Source organism: Perissodus microlepis, chromosome 12 (assembly GCF_051167445.1).
Source record: "Perissodus microlepis isolate ML-2025 ecotype Zambia chromosome 12, ASM5116744v1, whole genome shotgun sequence".
Lineage (NCBI taxonomy): Eukaryota > Metazoa > Chordata > Actinopteri > Cichliformes > Cichlidae > Perissodus > Perissodus microlepis.
The window spans coordinates 34792024-34809187 of NC_140472.1; the positions used below are offsets into that span (position 1 = coordinate 34792024).

Below are 17164 nucleotides of genomic sequence, written 5' to 3' on the forward strand. Positions count from 1 at the left end.
TGTACTGCTTTTTTAAAAAATACACATCTCCTAGAAGTAAACATGATCAGTGGGATGCTTTTGAGATCCAAATCTCTTCCACAGATCCCACTGTTGATCCACTCGAGGTCTGTAAAGAAACACTGTTGTGGATGCTTATTAGCACCTTTCCAAGCGTAATCCTGCAGCTTATATTTGCTGTCTTTGGCATCTCATATCACAGGAATTTGTTTGATAGGAAAACAGGAATTTCTCGTGGCTGTTTTACTTGAAGGAGTGTCTGCAGAATCCCGTTTCCACAAGCAGCGATGTTAAACGGAGAAATTTAGCAAAAATGTTGAGAATTATTTTTTTAGATTCTTGCTCCACAAACGGAGGATAATCTTTCGCTGCAGGCAAAGCTGCAACAGGCACGATTCCCACAGTCGAGGTGACCTTATCGATTTATGAGGATATGGCCTAAAGTATGTGGACACGTTTAAACATTGGTTTGTGTTTGTGCCTTGAAATGAAATCAAAGTCAGCTCCACTTAGCGAGGAAGAGCCTGACCTCGATCCCACCCAAACGTTAGCGAGCTGGCGCCTCAAAAAATGCCTGAAAAATGCGCTCAATTTAAAAATGTCCAGACAAAGTGGAACTTCTATTACAACTGTTCACACTGTGATGTGACTGGAAGCTCCAGTGGAACATCAAAACTGACCTTGTAGCAAGACTTTTTCCAACTATAAACGTGCTTTTACTGCACTAGAAAATAATTACAGCAACAATAATTTCATGCATCGTCTTTATAATTTCTAGGTGAGAGCAAAAATATGCTGTTCGTGTCTGAAGAGCTACATGAAATGTGCATGTTCAGTGTGTTATATCAATAAATGCACAAGAGTTGAGGAAACTTTCCTGCTTTACAACAATAAAGAGGAGGCTGTGTTTCTCCCACCCAGATGTGCTGTAGGAGTGAAGGCGGCGTTTTCATCCCTCTGCATCAAAGGCTGCTGCTCTGTCAGACACAGCCGAGCTTGCAGAGATATCTGAGGAGTCCTTTTGCATCAGTGCCTAGAAGCACGGTTTGTGCACTGGGAGGGAGGAGGGCTGGTAGTGGAGCAGCTCGTGAGTTTCTCAGGCAGGTCACTGCGGTTTGAGTTGGGAGGAGGCTTTTTCTTTTATTCGCATTTTACTTTCACTTGCTGGAAAAGATTGTGTGGGGGATGAAATATGTCCAATCATAACATTAACTGAAGCTTAATAATACCCAGTGTTTTTAAATCTGACACGAAGGGCTGGTCTTATATGCATCCCTTTGTCAAAGGTTTGGACCAAAGCATGGCGACGATGTGGTGTGTTAAGGCGGCTACGCCTAAAACACACTCTCAGCATATTTCTTCTTCACTCACCTTTTTAACTCACGATGTGTTTATACTCCTCTCTGCATTTAATCATTAGTTATTCTTAATCTCAGCTCTCTACCACAGCATGTATTTTTTGTCCTGTCTCCCTCCCCTCAACCAATCACAGCAGATGGCCCCGCCCCTCCCTGAGCCTGGTTCTGCCGGAGGTTTCTTCCTGTTAAAAGGGAGTTTTTCCTTCCCACTGTCACCAAAGCTCCTGCTCATAGGAGCTCATCTGAGCTGGGCTTTTCTCTGTACATATATATATATTTTCCTGGTATGTGACGTGGAATCGTGTGATTTTAGGGGTGAGGGAGGGAGTCTGAGAAAAGCAGAACTGCTGCCACAGTTTTAAGGTGAACGGCATGTTTTCCTTAAAGCACACTTTCAGGTACGTGCTCTGTTGTTTGGCGGCCGTGTCAGCGTTACCACATCAGCAGTGGAGTGCAAACATGAACTGAACCGTGTCAAAAAGGCAGTGTGCCTGATACAGGCACAACACTTGTGTAACGGTATTCAACGCACCATTGCTTCTGTTAGTGAGGTGATGCAGCTGGAAAGCAGTGCAGGAGGAAGTGGCTGACATGGAGCCACAAACAAAAACAAACAAACAAAGAGAAAAAAACAAACAAAGAGGAAAAAAGAGACTGACTAATCATCACAAAGCAAGTCTCACTGAGCTCGCTTTGACTTTCTGTACACAAGTGCTGCGAATTAAAGAAAAACTGGTTTTTGCAGCCCGACTCTCACACCTCAGCAGGAAATAAAGGTGCTGAAAGAACCAGCACCTAACCACACACACACACTGTGAGGAGGACTGTGACCAACACAAACCATGAGCTTCACCCTTCACCTTTCACTCTTTGTACCTGTGCAGCCCATTCACAGTGGGCGCTGATTTATTTTAAGTTGCCTGCAGGAAATCCAGCACCTTGGCTCCTGGTGCAAGTTCACACAAAAGAACTTTTCAACATCACGTAAAATACAAAGCTAACAAATAAATAAATAAATGGCTGCACGCCATCAGCATCCAGCACGGCGAACAGACGGCTACCTCGCCTTCTGCAACATCAGAACTAAAAAGTAACAAAAGTCAAAATTTAAACCTTTGAGACGTGAACGTTTCTAAGATGATGCGCATGGATCCAGTGAGAATCCTGTGCTTTTAAAGACAAATACATTAAAACCTACAAGATAACACGCCTGAAAGCTGCGAGTTAACCTCCCGCTGAGCAGGATGTGCCTTGGAAAGCAGCGTCACAGCAGCAACAGAAAGAAAAAGGACAACCTACACATCCGCCATCATCATCCACAGTCCTCGGGTTACAGGACATGACACAGACTAGATGGCTTCAAAGTAAGAAATCCAATCAACACCAAAATATCCCATGATGGGAACCCAGCCAAGAATAACACAGCTCTGCGTACAGTGCAAATAATCTCCTACAGCAGCGCTCCCCAACCCCCGGGCCTCGGACCGGTACCGGTCCGTGAGTCGTTTGGTACCGGGCCGCGAGAGTTGAGGCTCAGGTGTGAAATGTATAGTTTTCAGGGTTTTTATCGGTTTTCAGCGTTATTTTGTTATCGTTTTGATCGTTAACTCGGTTTTCCTGGGTCTTTTCACGTGTGTTATGAATAAATCTTCTTTTTTTCGGTACCGGTACTAGTTTTATTTTGTTGTATTTATCCGCGACACCTTAAAGGCCGGTCCGTGAAAATAATGTCGGGCATAAACCGGTCCGTGGCGCAAAAAAGGTTGGGGACCGCTGTCCTACAGCACCTCCGAGGCTCAGCGTTAACCCTTTACTGTCATCTGATATTTCTCATTTCTGTGATGGTGTGTGAGACAAAGCAGCGCACAAGTGCTTCACTTAAACGGCTCCTGGAGCCGGCAAACTCTTACCTCACAGAAAGTGCTGGTTTGGTTAATCATATTGACTGAGATAAATAAAGTATATCTAGTAGCTCACTGTCAGCTGAATATTTTTTTTGCAGGCGTTAAAGCACCAACAGTTAGGTTGAGATGTATTCCTGCCATAAACTGCCATAGAATGGTCTAATATTACTGACATGCTATTATACAGTCCCCATCAAACGTTTCACACTATCCATTCAGTTTAAGTGTTGTTTTTAATAAACTGCATGCTCAAAAAAATGCTTCGTTTCTCTCCCATTTCTTCTTGTTGCCTGTTGAAGCTCTACTAGAAACCTTGTTACGATCCAACCATGCAAAATATATATTGTATACAGTCCCCATCAAAAGTTTATGACGACTTTAGCAGCTGTTTAAGTGAAACATGTCATACCTGTTGAATTTTTTTGTTTGTTTTTTGTAACAAAGTTGCCGATTGATCGTGCTGAGGATTTAAGATAATTAAATCCTCAGCACGATCAATAGGCAACTTTGTGCTTCACACCAGTTTGAGGTCAGGACTCGGACGCTGTGACGGGATCAGAATCACCATCTTTCATCATGTCTGCGCGTTTCTACAATGAAGCGACCAGATGAGGCCTCGCCACGGCACCTCCCTCGTGCCTTCCTGTCTGTTAGGAAGCATTTCATAATAAACAAGATGCAGCACTTGTAAATAATGGTGCCAGGGCTCAGCTAAGTGATGGGGTACTGTGGCCTTTAAATTACTATAAATGTACTAAAGAAGCATGTTTACTGTCGAGCAGCAGCAGATATCTCTTTCACATGTAGCCACCGCATGAAGTGATCAGTAAGTTCAGCCTGTGCTGATCAGCCTGTGCTCGCGTCCACTCGCTGTTTTCCAAACGTCTTCCTCCCAGTTGAATTCCCGCTGTCTCTACTGGTCTGACAAACAGCTTTCACCCACTGCTCTCAATTTAGATTTAAATGAGCATCTGGAATATTTATTTAATCCATTTATATTTAGTAGTTTTGGTATCCCACATACTCAATATTTTATAAATATTATAAATAAGTAATGTGAAATATGTAAATGGGGGAAATTGGTATAAATGCAGCAACGTATTTAAATAAAACTAGTGAAATTAATTTAATTTGTACTGCTTGAATTTATTTTATTGTATTATGTGGATATTTTTAATATTTTTAACACTGCACAGAGACCAGAGAAAATTCAGCACCTCAAATAGTTGATTTAGTAGTGCTGTGATCACAGTTATGCTTTGTTTAGCATTAATGTGGATCAGTGATGTGGTTTGTAGTGTTTGTGTGGAGGAGCTCGCCGCCATCATCGGCCGGCGTTCCTGGTTCAAATGTTCATTAAATTCTCTCAGTCTGCGGCGTTCGAGGCACAAGATCAGCTTTTCGTAGTTACACTTTCTGCTGATTTATCCCATTTTAACTTAAAATTAGATCACCAATTTTCACTTCACTCAGTTTAAGTACTGCCGTCTTTACATGAGGTGATGAAATAACACACTTTCTTCACATAAAGTCAGTTTTTCAGGATTTACATTGTGTAACTAAATCATTGAAAACACTGTTAAAGTTTTGCAGGACGTTTGTGTCATCATATTTCTGGACCTGTACTCTCAGCACAGCTCACAGCTGTCACAGATGTTTTCCTTTGTCCTTCTTTTCTTTGATTTGTTAGAAATTAATTCCTTAAATGAGACAAATCAGATAATGGGATCATGCCTCTGTCCTCTGCCACTAAAGAATGAGACCACCTGATGAACCGACCTCTGATAACGTCTCTCAGCTTTCTTACTGAGAGCGCTGGTGCTTATCAGCACAATCAGTCTCTCGTGTTTTCTTAAAGAACATCTGTTGTCTGTTTCAAAGCAGGCAAAGAGCCAAGACAGAGCTTTATCCCACAGTACCAACTCTCTCAGCTGATGCTAAACTGACTCGAGCCCCATTTGGATGGGATTAGCATTACTGAGGGAGGTGAGGATGAAATTTACTCTGCTTCTTGGTAATTTACCCTGTTACTACACACGACGTGATAACCATCGGAAAATTAGGTGACAGTCAAAAACTCTCCATTGAATTATCTCACAGTCAAGCTCACAGATGTCTATGCAACAGAGTTTATTATATATACACATATTAAATGAATTAATGGGGTTTTGTGTTGTAAAGTGTCACCGTTTCAGATCCGCACTCGTCCGTCCATCCATGATCCAAGCTCTCACAGCCTGTTAATCACTAACGACAACATTCAAACTCCACCTAATTTTACAGTCATGGACAAATAATTGAATCAAGTTATTTATTTACCTCATTATTATTTTTGTGCATTTTCTAATTTCTATAATCTCTTTACTGAATTACATCAGAAATAATGGTTATGGCCTCTGCCCGCACCAAGACAAATTTCTTTTTGGGATTGCTCAAACTTCCAGGTGAATAAATATCCCCACATGGCAGCTTGCGAGCGCGGGGAAATGGAAACAAAATTGTAGTTGAGGAACTTTAAATTGAGCAACTATTTGCCTGCAACATACTCTGCTCTTTCTTCAGGATGGCTTTGATCATCAGTTTTTAGTATGCAGGGGCATGAAGGCAGAGAAAATGAGTTTTAGAGCAGCAATCAGGACAAATGCGTCGACTGGCACACCGACGTGTGGAGAAAAGGCAAAAGAAATGCAACACTAAGCACGTCTGTCACAATTCAGATCTCATCATAAAGTAAGCACAAACTGACGCGGGCTCACGAGCACAGCGTGCGCATGACTTAAACACAGTATCTCACCTCTGTTTACCCACAGCCAGAGGGAGAGGACTCTGCTCCCCCCGAGTCAGTCGTCACCCTGCTTCATATTTTTAAGCCCTTTTTAAAAATTGCAGGTGAAGCGATTCTATGTTTTAATATAGACTTTGTTGTTCCTAAACACACGGTGAGTCAGTGGTTTCATCACCCTTCCTGAGCACGGTTCTCCTTCACAGTCCTGCATTACATTTTCCAACAGTGGCAACAATGACATTTATTTGGTATAAATAGAGGGTAAAATTTGCAGTTTGGAGCATTAATAACAACAGTCAGAGCAACAGCAGAAGTCACAGTAGCAGTAAAAGCAGCAGCAGCAGCACAGGGAACGAAATCTAATTAACTGCTTTCACTGATAACTACGAATAAATGCTGAAATGTTAACAAGTGACCTAAACTCCTGTTGCCAACATTTACATTTTTCATCAATATCAACATTCATTTTTTTAATGTTTTGTTTTGTGTGTCATTTTCATATCTCTAAAAACTTGCTACTGTTGTATTTGTGTGAGCCACACGGTGAAGTCTGGACTCTTCACAGATGTAAAGGTCAGTTTCATTTTTCAGGAGTTTGCTTTTTAGACAATTTGGGCTGGACACAAGCAGTTAACAAAAAGATTTAATTATACGGAGAAGCTTCACGGCAAACCCTCCGCAGTGACCTCACAGGAGTGTCACACCATTAGTTGATAAGTAAGAGAATACAGCAGGAACCGTGGTTGTGCCTCCTACCTTGTAGCTGGTAATCCACAGAGATGTCCAAGGGAGTCTGCAGCAGAGCTGACCTGCGGTAAACCACGTGGACCCTGCCCTGGTCCTCCAGCTCCTGAGTGCCTTTCTCCAGCGGCTCGATGAAGTACTCATCCGATTCGGTGCGAATCATCCCAGCCTGCAACAGGTTAGCAGGTCAGTGACTGTGTAGAACTTGTGCATTAGCGTGTTTCATTACTGCGAGCGAGCGTGGATAGACCCAGAAACCTCATTGCTCTGATAGCATTCGTTTTATTAAGAGACAAGTAAAATCTTCATGCCCCACAAAATCCCCCCATCATGTATTAATAATGTAGAAACTTTGTGACAGTGTTTTCATGTAAATGTAAATTAATGCCTCAGTCTTTAAAATCCAACTAGAACATCTGCTGAACGTCAAATGCCCCCAATTTGTTTCCTCTCCCACGTATAGACACAGAAAGATGACACCAGAATGTCCTACTGAACAATATTAAAATTAGAAAAATGCATAAAATACAGGATAAATACAAAGCAAAGGCAGACGCACTAATGTAATATTTAGTAATTTATTCAAGAGAGAATCTGGGCCTCTCATTAACTGCTTGGCATGTGCAGGACTCTTTTTCTTTGCCATATTGTTGTGACTCTTTTTCTTCAGCTTTCTGTTTGCAATTATCACCTTGTTACCCAACAAAGGCTGGTGGTGGTCCTGCAGCGCGCTGCATCGTTAGTAACACATTAGCACAAAATTGCTTTGTGATGGCTACCTGCCAACCTCAGATTTCCTGCAATAAGAAGCCAGTCATGTCTGTTGTTTATGGCGGATATGAGGGGTCACGCTGTCCGGCTAACGCAATAATGCCCAAACAGACCGAATGTGCAACCCATCAAGACCAAATGATGGTCTGAAAAAGGTGTTACACGCTGACACAATAAGGTCAATGCTAAACAACCTAAAACCACTTTACAGCTGTTTCCTTAAAATTATGCTTTCTGGAATGCAAAATTATTCATCTAGATTATAAGCTAAAAAAAATAAGGTCCCAGATTCTGGCTTCACAATCCTTAAAAATAAAAAAAGAAAGGCTTGAAATGTTTCATGTTACCTGTAACGAATAGAAAACATCACAGTTTTAGTCTCTGAATTAAAATGCAAAGCAGGAACTTTTTCAGAGGCAGCAGTAACGTATCTTTGGCACCATGTTTCCATGTGTCGCACGCGCCCTCCCTACCAAGCACACATGTGCAGTGGAGAAAGCAGAGAGAGCAGCAGCAACAACACAATATGACATTAGTTCATTAAGAGTACAAAGCGAGCAGCTGGGGTGAAGCTGGGCTGCAAACCGGCTTACAGGGGTGCGGCAAATGTGAGTAGGCTAACTAATGCTACGCTCGGTTTGCTATGCTCCAAAACTACAGTCACCCATATGAGAGTGTGTGACATTTTAAGTGAGCGCACACACTCTGTACACACAGTATGCAGACACATTGTGTTAGCGCTCAGTCGATCGGTCCTGCTGCTCTGAAACTCCTGGCAGGACTAAACTCCCTCTGGCCTCTTCACCAACAGTCTGGTGGACTGTGTGCTAATGTTGTTAGTGACCAACCCTCACTCTCAACTCATTTCCCACTTCCTGAGACCCCAATCGGCTGGCACTCCATCCCCTCCTTTACACAAACGACTGGATGGATCCCAAATTAAATTCTTAGTTAAATTTACATGCAGCATCGATACTGTGTGACTGTGTAAGCGTCCCAGCTGAAAGTCTAAACCAATAAACTGAATATTCGTATCTGAAGTGCTGCAAGTGAAATGAAATGAAAACGTCTGGCAGCCACATGACGTCTGGGGGAGAAGCTCAGCGCTGTTTAATGCAAGTTTACTTCTGGCAACAGAATAAGATTCATATGATTAAGTACAATAAACCAGGTTATGATGCAGAAACGTGTCACGTATGAACTGGCTCATTTAATTGGCCATCTGTGATTATAAGAGCAAAAATAGTGAAATACGATAAACATGCGAGTGTGTTGGTTTTACTGCGTGACAGAGCTCAGACGTGGTTCGCTGCAGGGAAAAAACTCCTTAGTTATCTTTAGAGAAACGGCGAGGTGGAGCTTAAACTCACTCATCGTGCCGTATAAACCGACTCTTTGCCTGATTCGGGGCCATTTGGCGTCACAGTGTTAAAACGCTGCAGCTTATACGGAAAACACGGTCCGTTTTGCATAAGATGACGAGGGTTTTTATGACATCTCCCATAGAAATGTGGTCTCTGGACATTTCTGCAAAGACAAATCTGAAGTTTGCACAGATGTATAAACACTCAAACAAGAAAAGAAGAAAGAGCGAGCCAAAAACAAACGACAGTGTGCGCGGGTTACCGAGGAAACTCTGTTTTCACCATTTCTGACTTCACTTGTCTAATCAGACACTAACAAATACCATAAGATAAATTACAGCTCGTTGAGTAGCAGACACAGACGTACAGAAAGGATTTTTAAAACTGCATCAGTGTTTATGTGATCCCAACAAAGCAAAACTAACACACGCAGAAGATAAACGCTCTTCACAGTCAAGTGAACTCTAGATGACAGCTGCAGCTGATCGGAACAAATGGAAAGAAGAAGAAAAATCCAGCGATTCCTGACGCGTCATCCTTATCAAAGAGAGTAAGTAACATGGTGGAGACTGTAAGGTAAAACCTCTTACATCAGACTAATGTTACAGACGTGCTCCGTGTTTGAAAAGTTTACATTTTTCTGCTCACTTGAACACGTTTTCTCCTCAGCTTATATTTATCGCGCACCTGCAGGCGCCTGCTTGCAAACAGATTCTAAATATTCTGTAGGTCAGCGTGCATTATCAGGCCGGAGTGCGGTTTGCCTGCTCTTCATCTCCGCCATGATTTATTCCTGACAGAACCGAGAACCACCTCGTCATCTTTATTTACTCTGCGCTCATCCACCACTCTGAATCCTCAGCTCGAAGCCAAAGAGGCTGGAATCTTGACAGTAACTGAGCCCGCAGGCATATCTTGAACTGAAGTGAGATTCATGCACCGTAGCTCTTTCTTATTTACCAACGGCAGGTGAAAGCCGAGGATGAAAGATGGCTGAACATCTCAGAATGTATGGGGCTCGGATACCGAGAGCTCTTTCCATCTGTGAGGTTCTTTAAGGGTCTTCGACAGATCACGCTCCTCTATTTAAGCTCAGCCGAGCAGAGGCAGACTCCAGATCTGAATCTCTGTTCTCACTCTCATAATAAATTGAGGTGACTTTTAAAGGTGAAGCTGGAGGATCGTGCTAACAAACTGACTGACAGATAATTGGATGAAAGCTGTTTTGCTATCAAGGGAAGCCATTCAAGTCTGACCACTTATGAAGTATTTCAGCAGCTGAAAATGCCACCTTCTTATTCAGACACCGCAGAGCAAACAATAAAAACCGAAATCACAGAGGGGCGTGTGTAATTAGACCGGGTGCTGACATTTGAATCGTTTAAATTTTTGATTAAAGCCGCGTTTAAGAACAACACTCCACAGGGGAGCGTTCGGAGGATCTCAAAGAAACTAAAGCTTGAAAGAAAACAACAGTGACCGTCTGAGCTTTTACTTAAAAACAGCTTTTTTTGATAAACTAGTTTCCATCTCAACTCTGTCCTGTTGTCTCCATCGCTTCTAAACCTATTTATCTAAGAACAGGCAGAAGTGAAGCAGAGAGAAGAGAGCGGCTCGTTGAATCCTACCACGCTTTAATGTAAACACTCAGAAACAAATATCTACCAGAAACACGCTCACTGCATCTTGAAGCTACAATCCTGCCCCGACACAGTGAGTAAGGTGTGTCGTTTCCACCACGCCGACCACAGGAAGTGCTGAGCTCTCTGGCTTGAATTGAGGAGTATAAGCAGTTGGATATATATATGCTGCTGTCCTGAGATTAAATTGACATCTATCCCTGAAAAGCAGAGAAACTGCAGAAAAACGCACCTCTTTTCATGCTTTTTCATCCAAACACCGAAAACAGAACAGCTCTGAAATGAATTTAAGCTTTGTGCAAATTTCTATCTTCTTTCTGGCAAGGATGAGCTCGGAGAAGCGGTGATGCATTCAGGAAAGGTAAATTAGAAATCATAGCACGCTGAATGTGTCTCGAACAAATCTGTCCTTCCAATTTCTTCTGCTTATTCAATTCAAGGTAGCTGGAAGCGGGGAGGGGGTGGATGGGGGGGGGGGGGGGGGGGGGCAGGCAGAGCCTTGTAGGGCTGCTGTAACAAATACTTTTAAACTAAACTCCATTACAGTGATGCCATCTCCTCTAACACTGCTGCACAGCCAGCCGAGCCGTCTAATGAGTCTTATATAAAAAAAAAAAACAGGTCACAGGGGAACAAGACAGAGGAGCGGGGCGTTTTTAGGCTTATGGGCATTAAATGCATGTTGAGGCAAATATTATTAGAAGGAAATTAAATTCTAGTTTGAGTCCATTACTGCCTGGTTTGCATAACTACCCAGGGCTGGACTGCTAATCTGGCATGCCGGGCATTTTCCCGGTGGGCCGACGCACTTTTTGGCCGATGGGCCGTCCTGAAGGGTCAGACGTCTTAACGTGACGGTGCCTCTGCCTACCTTCGCTGAGCGATCACAGTGGGACGTCTAGACCAAAAACACCAGGGCTGATGTTTGTCCCAGTCCAGCCCTGGGTGTGTTTTCTCACATTAAAAAAAAAAAGCTTCCAGTGACACACCTATGGTATCAATTTGAAATCCTACATCGCCTTGTTCTCAGGTTATCGCATTCACATGATGAAAATATAATCTGAAGGTCAAGGTCATCGGGATTCAAACTCATCAGATTTGTAGTAGTTCCACCTACAGCATCAATCTGAAGCTCCTGGATCGTCTATTTCCAGAGTTATCACATTCATAAACTTAGGCTCCACGCCGCCCGCCCGGCGGGGTGACAACTGTACCCCATCAGCCTCTTACAGCTGGGGGGTAAAAGCACATATTGTGTGCCACCTGCCAGCTTGTCTCTGTGATGTTGTCATTGAACCACAGCATTCGCTTTAAGCTCAGCGTGGCCTTAAGAGACACACACCAACCTTTCTGAACAAAAGGGCACAGAGTTGTGCAGTGTCTCATACGTATGGGTGTGTTTTTTAAAGTCACAGGTGGCTGTACGTGAAAGGATTAAAGACACGCCGCGGTGTTTCTTTTCACCTGCAGGAGCACTACGGCGTCTTTTCATTTATTTTATCGTCTCAGACACGAGGATGCCAGTGAGAGCTTCGGCATTCAGATAACAAAAGTGATTGAATAAGCTCGTAAACATGGATTTTGAATGTTTATTTGAGAGCAGAAATGTGGAGTTCCTATGCCAGCTGAAACCTGGCCCTAGGGTCCCTCTCTAGTTGGACGCATGCATAAAACACCTCATCCGAAACACGTCCAGAAGGCATCTGAGTCAGACGCCTGGCTCGTCTCAGTGCAGAGGAGTAGTGGCTCCACACTGAGCCTCTCCATAACACTTCTTCATCCTGCGTCTCACAGAGAGCCCAGGCACCTTTCAGAGGAAGCTCATCTTCACCACTTATATTCACAATCTTGTTTTTGGTCGATACACACGCTCGTGGCCGTAGGTTCAGCCTACACACTCATCTCCGTCTTCAGCACAGCAGAGCAGCAGTATCTATCCCTATGGATACAACATCAAACCTTAGAAATCTAGATTAACATACATATTATTACGTTATTCAGAAACGACGTCACTCATTCACAGTGAAAAATCTCATTGTGACATCTTCAGATGTCCTTGAGCTGCTGACTGATTCGACTACACCTCACAGCTCCAGCATAAACCACAATATCATTTCAATTCAGCTCAACGCTGGAAATCAATCATTTGAGTTATCATGTCAGGAAAGTCATGTCCAATCAATACGCACTTACTGGTCCCGTGTACCTGCTCGAGGGGGGAAACATGACCAATGAGGGGGTCTCAGGTATTCAGTAATGTGAAACTAGGTGATCCGTGTTTAAGTAACACTTCTTTCCATGGGTGAAGGTTTTCCAGCCGAACATTCTCATCTGTACTGAGATGTTATTCACTTCATCTGGTTTCTAGTGTATATTTGCTCATTTCTATTCAATCACAGGTCAAACGTAGCAGAGTCAGGATATAACTCAGCATCATTATCTGTGTTTCAGCTGCTGTCAGAGCCCAAAATAGTAATAAATTAAAAACTAAAGCACACACCGAGGTTCTCATATTTAGAGGATGGTTAACTTTAGGATGTATTTGGATGCTTTTACCTGGAGAAACAGAACATAATTATCTCTTTTAGGAGAATTGAAGTGTGATAACTTGAGGCCAGAATTTAGCATAAAACATCATGAAATGTCTCCGGCAGCAGGAATTCAGAGGAACTGAAGCTAATCCAATAAAGGAAATTAGCATTGTTGCACTCTCAAGCTTGCATGCCTACCTTGGAAAGCTTTTTGGTGTTTCTGTTAGTCTACACCTGTTATTTCATGCCTAATTGATGATAATAGCCAGCAGTGAGCTTGTACAGCCGGGTGTTTTCCTCACACTTCTGTCTGCAGATGGTCCAAAAGCTTCAAACTGCAGCTTTCTCCTGGTCACGAGTCCCACATTTAATGAGCTTATATCACTAGTCAGGAATTTTTAATGCATTTTGAAGGCTCGTGTAAGGTAAGGGACCGTTACCTGGACTGAACTGAACTCAGCTAACAGGCTCTTGATCAGATGATTCAGGTGGACAAATGTCAGACATCAGAACATCAAAACTGCAGCTGGAAACGGCCTCATAAAAAAAATTTGATAAAATAACTTTAACACGGTGCCTTGATTACCTGATTCCAATGCTTATGTATATATACATAAATACACACATAAATTTCCCCACTCGGCCCTGCGGGCGGTCAATCCTTCAAGCTCGGGTCCTCTACCAGAGGCCTGGGAGCTTGAGGGTCCTGCAGTATCTTAGCTGTTCCCAGGACTGCGCTCTTCTGGACAGAGATCTCCGATGTTGTTCCCGGGATCTGCTGGAGCCACTCGCCTAGCTTTGGAGTCACCGCACCGAGTGCTCCGATTACCACGGGGACCACCGTCACCTTCACCCTCCACATCTTCTCCAGCTCTTCTCTGAGCCCTTGGTATTTCTCCGGCTTCTCGTGTTCCTTCTTCCTGATATCGCTGTCATTCAGAACTGCTACATTTATCGCTACGGCCGTCTGCTTCTGTTTGTCTACCACCACTGTGTCCTATAGCCACCACCACTTTGTTTGTATAACTATATCTATCTACATCTATATATATAGATATAGATATGACAAATATTTTAAAATGATCTTAGGTAGTGCCGTGCTTCTGATCACTCAGTTCACTGATTCAATTGCTGATCAAATACAGTTTAGAGGTAATAAATTAAATTAAAGTAATACATTAAAAATGTAAACACAGTGGTTTCACTCGTGCACACAGAGTTTCTCTCATTTCAGCGTGTGACCCTTGAGGCTGGGCTTGTGGATATCGGGTATGCAGCTAACATTAACGTGTAAGCTAACGCCGGCTAGGTTAACATGTCAGCTACTGTTCATGTGCTCGGCTGATAGTGAGGGGAGGGGCTGCGTACCTGTCTGCAGGTGCTGTGTGATGTAGTTTCACCGGGATGAGGCAAAGACAACACTGATGGTATCTATACGGTTGTAAATGAGTATCCAATAGTAATTTTAGCATGAATTAGTATCTGAGACTCTTTTTCTGGTTTTTGGCTCAGCCTAACCGGGACAGCCGAGTCTCAGTGTCTCTTGAATTTGGAGGTCAAAGCTAAAAGGAATTGTGACCTTACAAAAGACATTTTTTGCCTTAATTTCAACAACATTTGGCACAAATCTTTATTACGATAAAATAGCAACATTATTTGAAATCCCTGTGACTAAATGTTCTGCAAAAGCAGCTTTCTGCCCTTTCACCGTACCTCAGATCTGCAGAGCTCAAAGGTGTAAGGTGGCCTTTTCAAACCAATTAATCAGAGAGACAAAATATTACTGAGTGTGATCATTTTAACGTACTTCTTCCTCTGAGACCTTCTTGATTTTAAAGCACAGTGATCAGTTAGAGAAACACCTAAGACACCATTCAGAGCCAGACCACAGAGGCCAACATTTCTAAGCAGAGACAGCACAACATCAGACCAACTGTCGTCCATCCAGAGTTTACAGCGAGCACTACAAACCTAAAGACTTCTGCACAGGCTGACACCGTTTCACTCCTAACTTTTAATGTCACTGAAATTGCTTATTTAGAACCAAACTATCTTCGTGAGAGCTGAATCAACACAGGCTATCGACGAAGAGGCAGCTGAAAACCTTTCTGATCAAATTCAGTCTGTAGCTTTCTGATGATTAAAGTTTAACAGCTCCGTGTCGTCTCCTGCGATGGCCGACCCGATGATAAGTGCTGCTTGCTTTTCTTTGTGGTGAGTCTCAGTCATTTAATCAATAGCCCAGTTTAGTTAGTTCAGTGTGATGAAAGGTTTCATAATCGCATTCTATCGATTTACATTTTACACAGACGGGTGCTCAAATTGATCACAGGTCATTTCTTGACTCCCGTCTGAGAGCTGTCCTCCAAGTAACGTTTGCTGAATCCTATAAACACTGAGGTATGAAAACGAGACATGAGCTGTCCTCTCAGGTTTTTATATGACTACAACAGTTTAACTTCATGAATTCCTGTTATTTTTTAGGGTTTTTCCACTGCGGCATTACGACGATGAGCCAGATTATGAAAATAAAAATCTAAATTTGAGTTGAAATCTTGATGCTCATGGTTGAAACCAGTTCAGTCCCTCTTTTGCTCTTCACGCAGACTTCTCACCTGCAGGCAGCCAATCCCTCCTCAGACTACAAACAACACCCAGAATAATCCCAGGGCCATAAATCACACCTATTCATGATTACGATCATATTCATAAGAACACGACTGTTTACAGCAGAGGTCCCCAACCTGTTTTGCGCCACGGACCAGTTTATGTCTGACAATACTTTCACGGACCGGCCTTTAAAGTGTTGCGTATAAATACAACAAAATAAAACCAGTATCGGTATCAAAGAAAAGGATTTATTCATAACACACGGGAAAAGACCCAGGGAAGCCAAGTTAACAATAAAAACCCTGAAAACCACACATTTGACACCTGAGCCTCAACTCTTGCGGCCCGGTACCAAACGACTCACAGACTGGTACCGCTCCGTGGCCCGGGGGGTGGGGACCTCTGGTTTACATTCCAGGTCAGGGAGCTTTGTTTCCTGCAGCTGATTCTCTGCAGTCACCGATGTAACTTTATGCATTTATTATCAAGAGATGAGTGGATGCAAGCTGAATAATCAGACTATAATAAAAAAGGTGATCACATATATCATGTGTAAAATCACCCTCAGCATACCTTTAATTAACGTATTAGTAAAACTAGATTAGATGAAGAAGACAGTCAGTAAAGCTTTTATGAACAGACCAGTTACTGCATCTCACGTCGCCCACATTCAAGCCACTACCTGGGTAATATCTTTGTGTTTCCCAGCCACTGTGCCGTGGGACATAGGTGTGCTGTGGAAGGTTATCTGGTTGCACCTGATTAGTACTCTAAGCGATCGGCGTGAGAACAACTACATTCTCTTCCACTAGAGGGCAGCACAACTACCTGCTAGGTTACTGCCAGTAAAACAGAAGAAGACAAAGGAGAAATTACATAATAGTCGCAGCACATAATAGCAATAGATACATATTTGAAAAGGAAAAGTAGTCAATCCGACTTGGGTCCTGGAGAAATTACGATTCCCCAGCATGAGTAGCGTTCAGAAGAAAGCAAAACAGGTATACTGGGGACAAACCCAGCCAATTTAGAAAAATGATCAATATACTTTTTGCGACGTTTTTGTTTGGTGGTGTACCGTGGGATTTTTCTAATGAGAATATGTGCCGTGTGATTTTTCTAATGAGAATATGTGCCGTGTGATTTTTCTAATGAGAATATGTACCGTGGCTCCAAAAGGTTGGGAAACACTGGAATAAGAAAGAAACATTGGGGAAATGCGTCTGTAGCTGAAAATCATTTCTCTGGGATGCAGCCTGTATGATAAAATCTGTAGTGAATTATTATGTGGAATCAATACTATAATTAGTGTGAAGACACTAAGTCAAAACACACTTTCCAATTCCACGATTGCCCTTGCTGAGAGTTTACTGTGACATATTTTCTGTGACCCAGTATTCGGCATTATCCGATATCAGCGGAGACAATGTCCTACCTAAACACAAACCTCAAAAAAG

The 17164-nt window shown here is 42.8% G+C and overlaps 1 protein-coding gene across 2 annotated transcripts in view; it reads right to left on the bottom strand.

The window, feature by feature from the left end:
- Nucleotides 1-17164, bottom strand: part of adamts3 (ADAM metallopeptidase with thrombospondin type 1 motif, 3) — a 137556-nt gene that overhangs the window by 98667 nt on the left and 21725 nt on the right. For both annotated transcript variants that reach the window (XM_084945449.1, XM_084945450.1), the window contains exon 4: nucleotides 6804-6960. In XM_084945449.1, the coding sequence (XP_084801575.1) occupies nucleotides 6804-6960 (157 nt within the window). The remainder of the gene's footprint in view (nucleotides 1-6803; nucleotides 6961-17164) is intronic.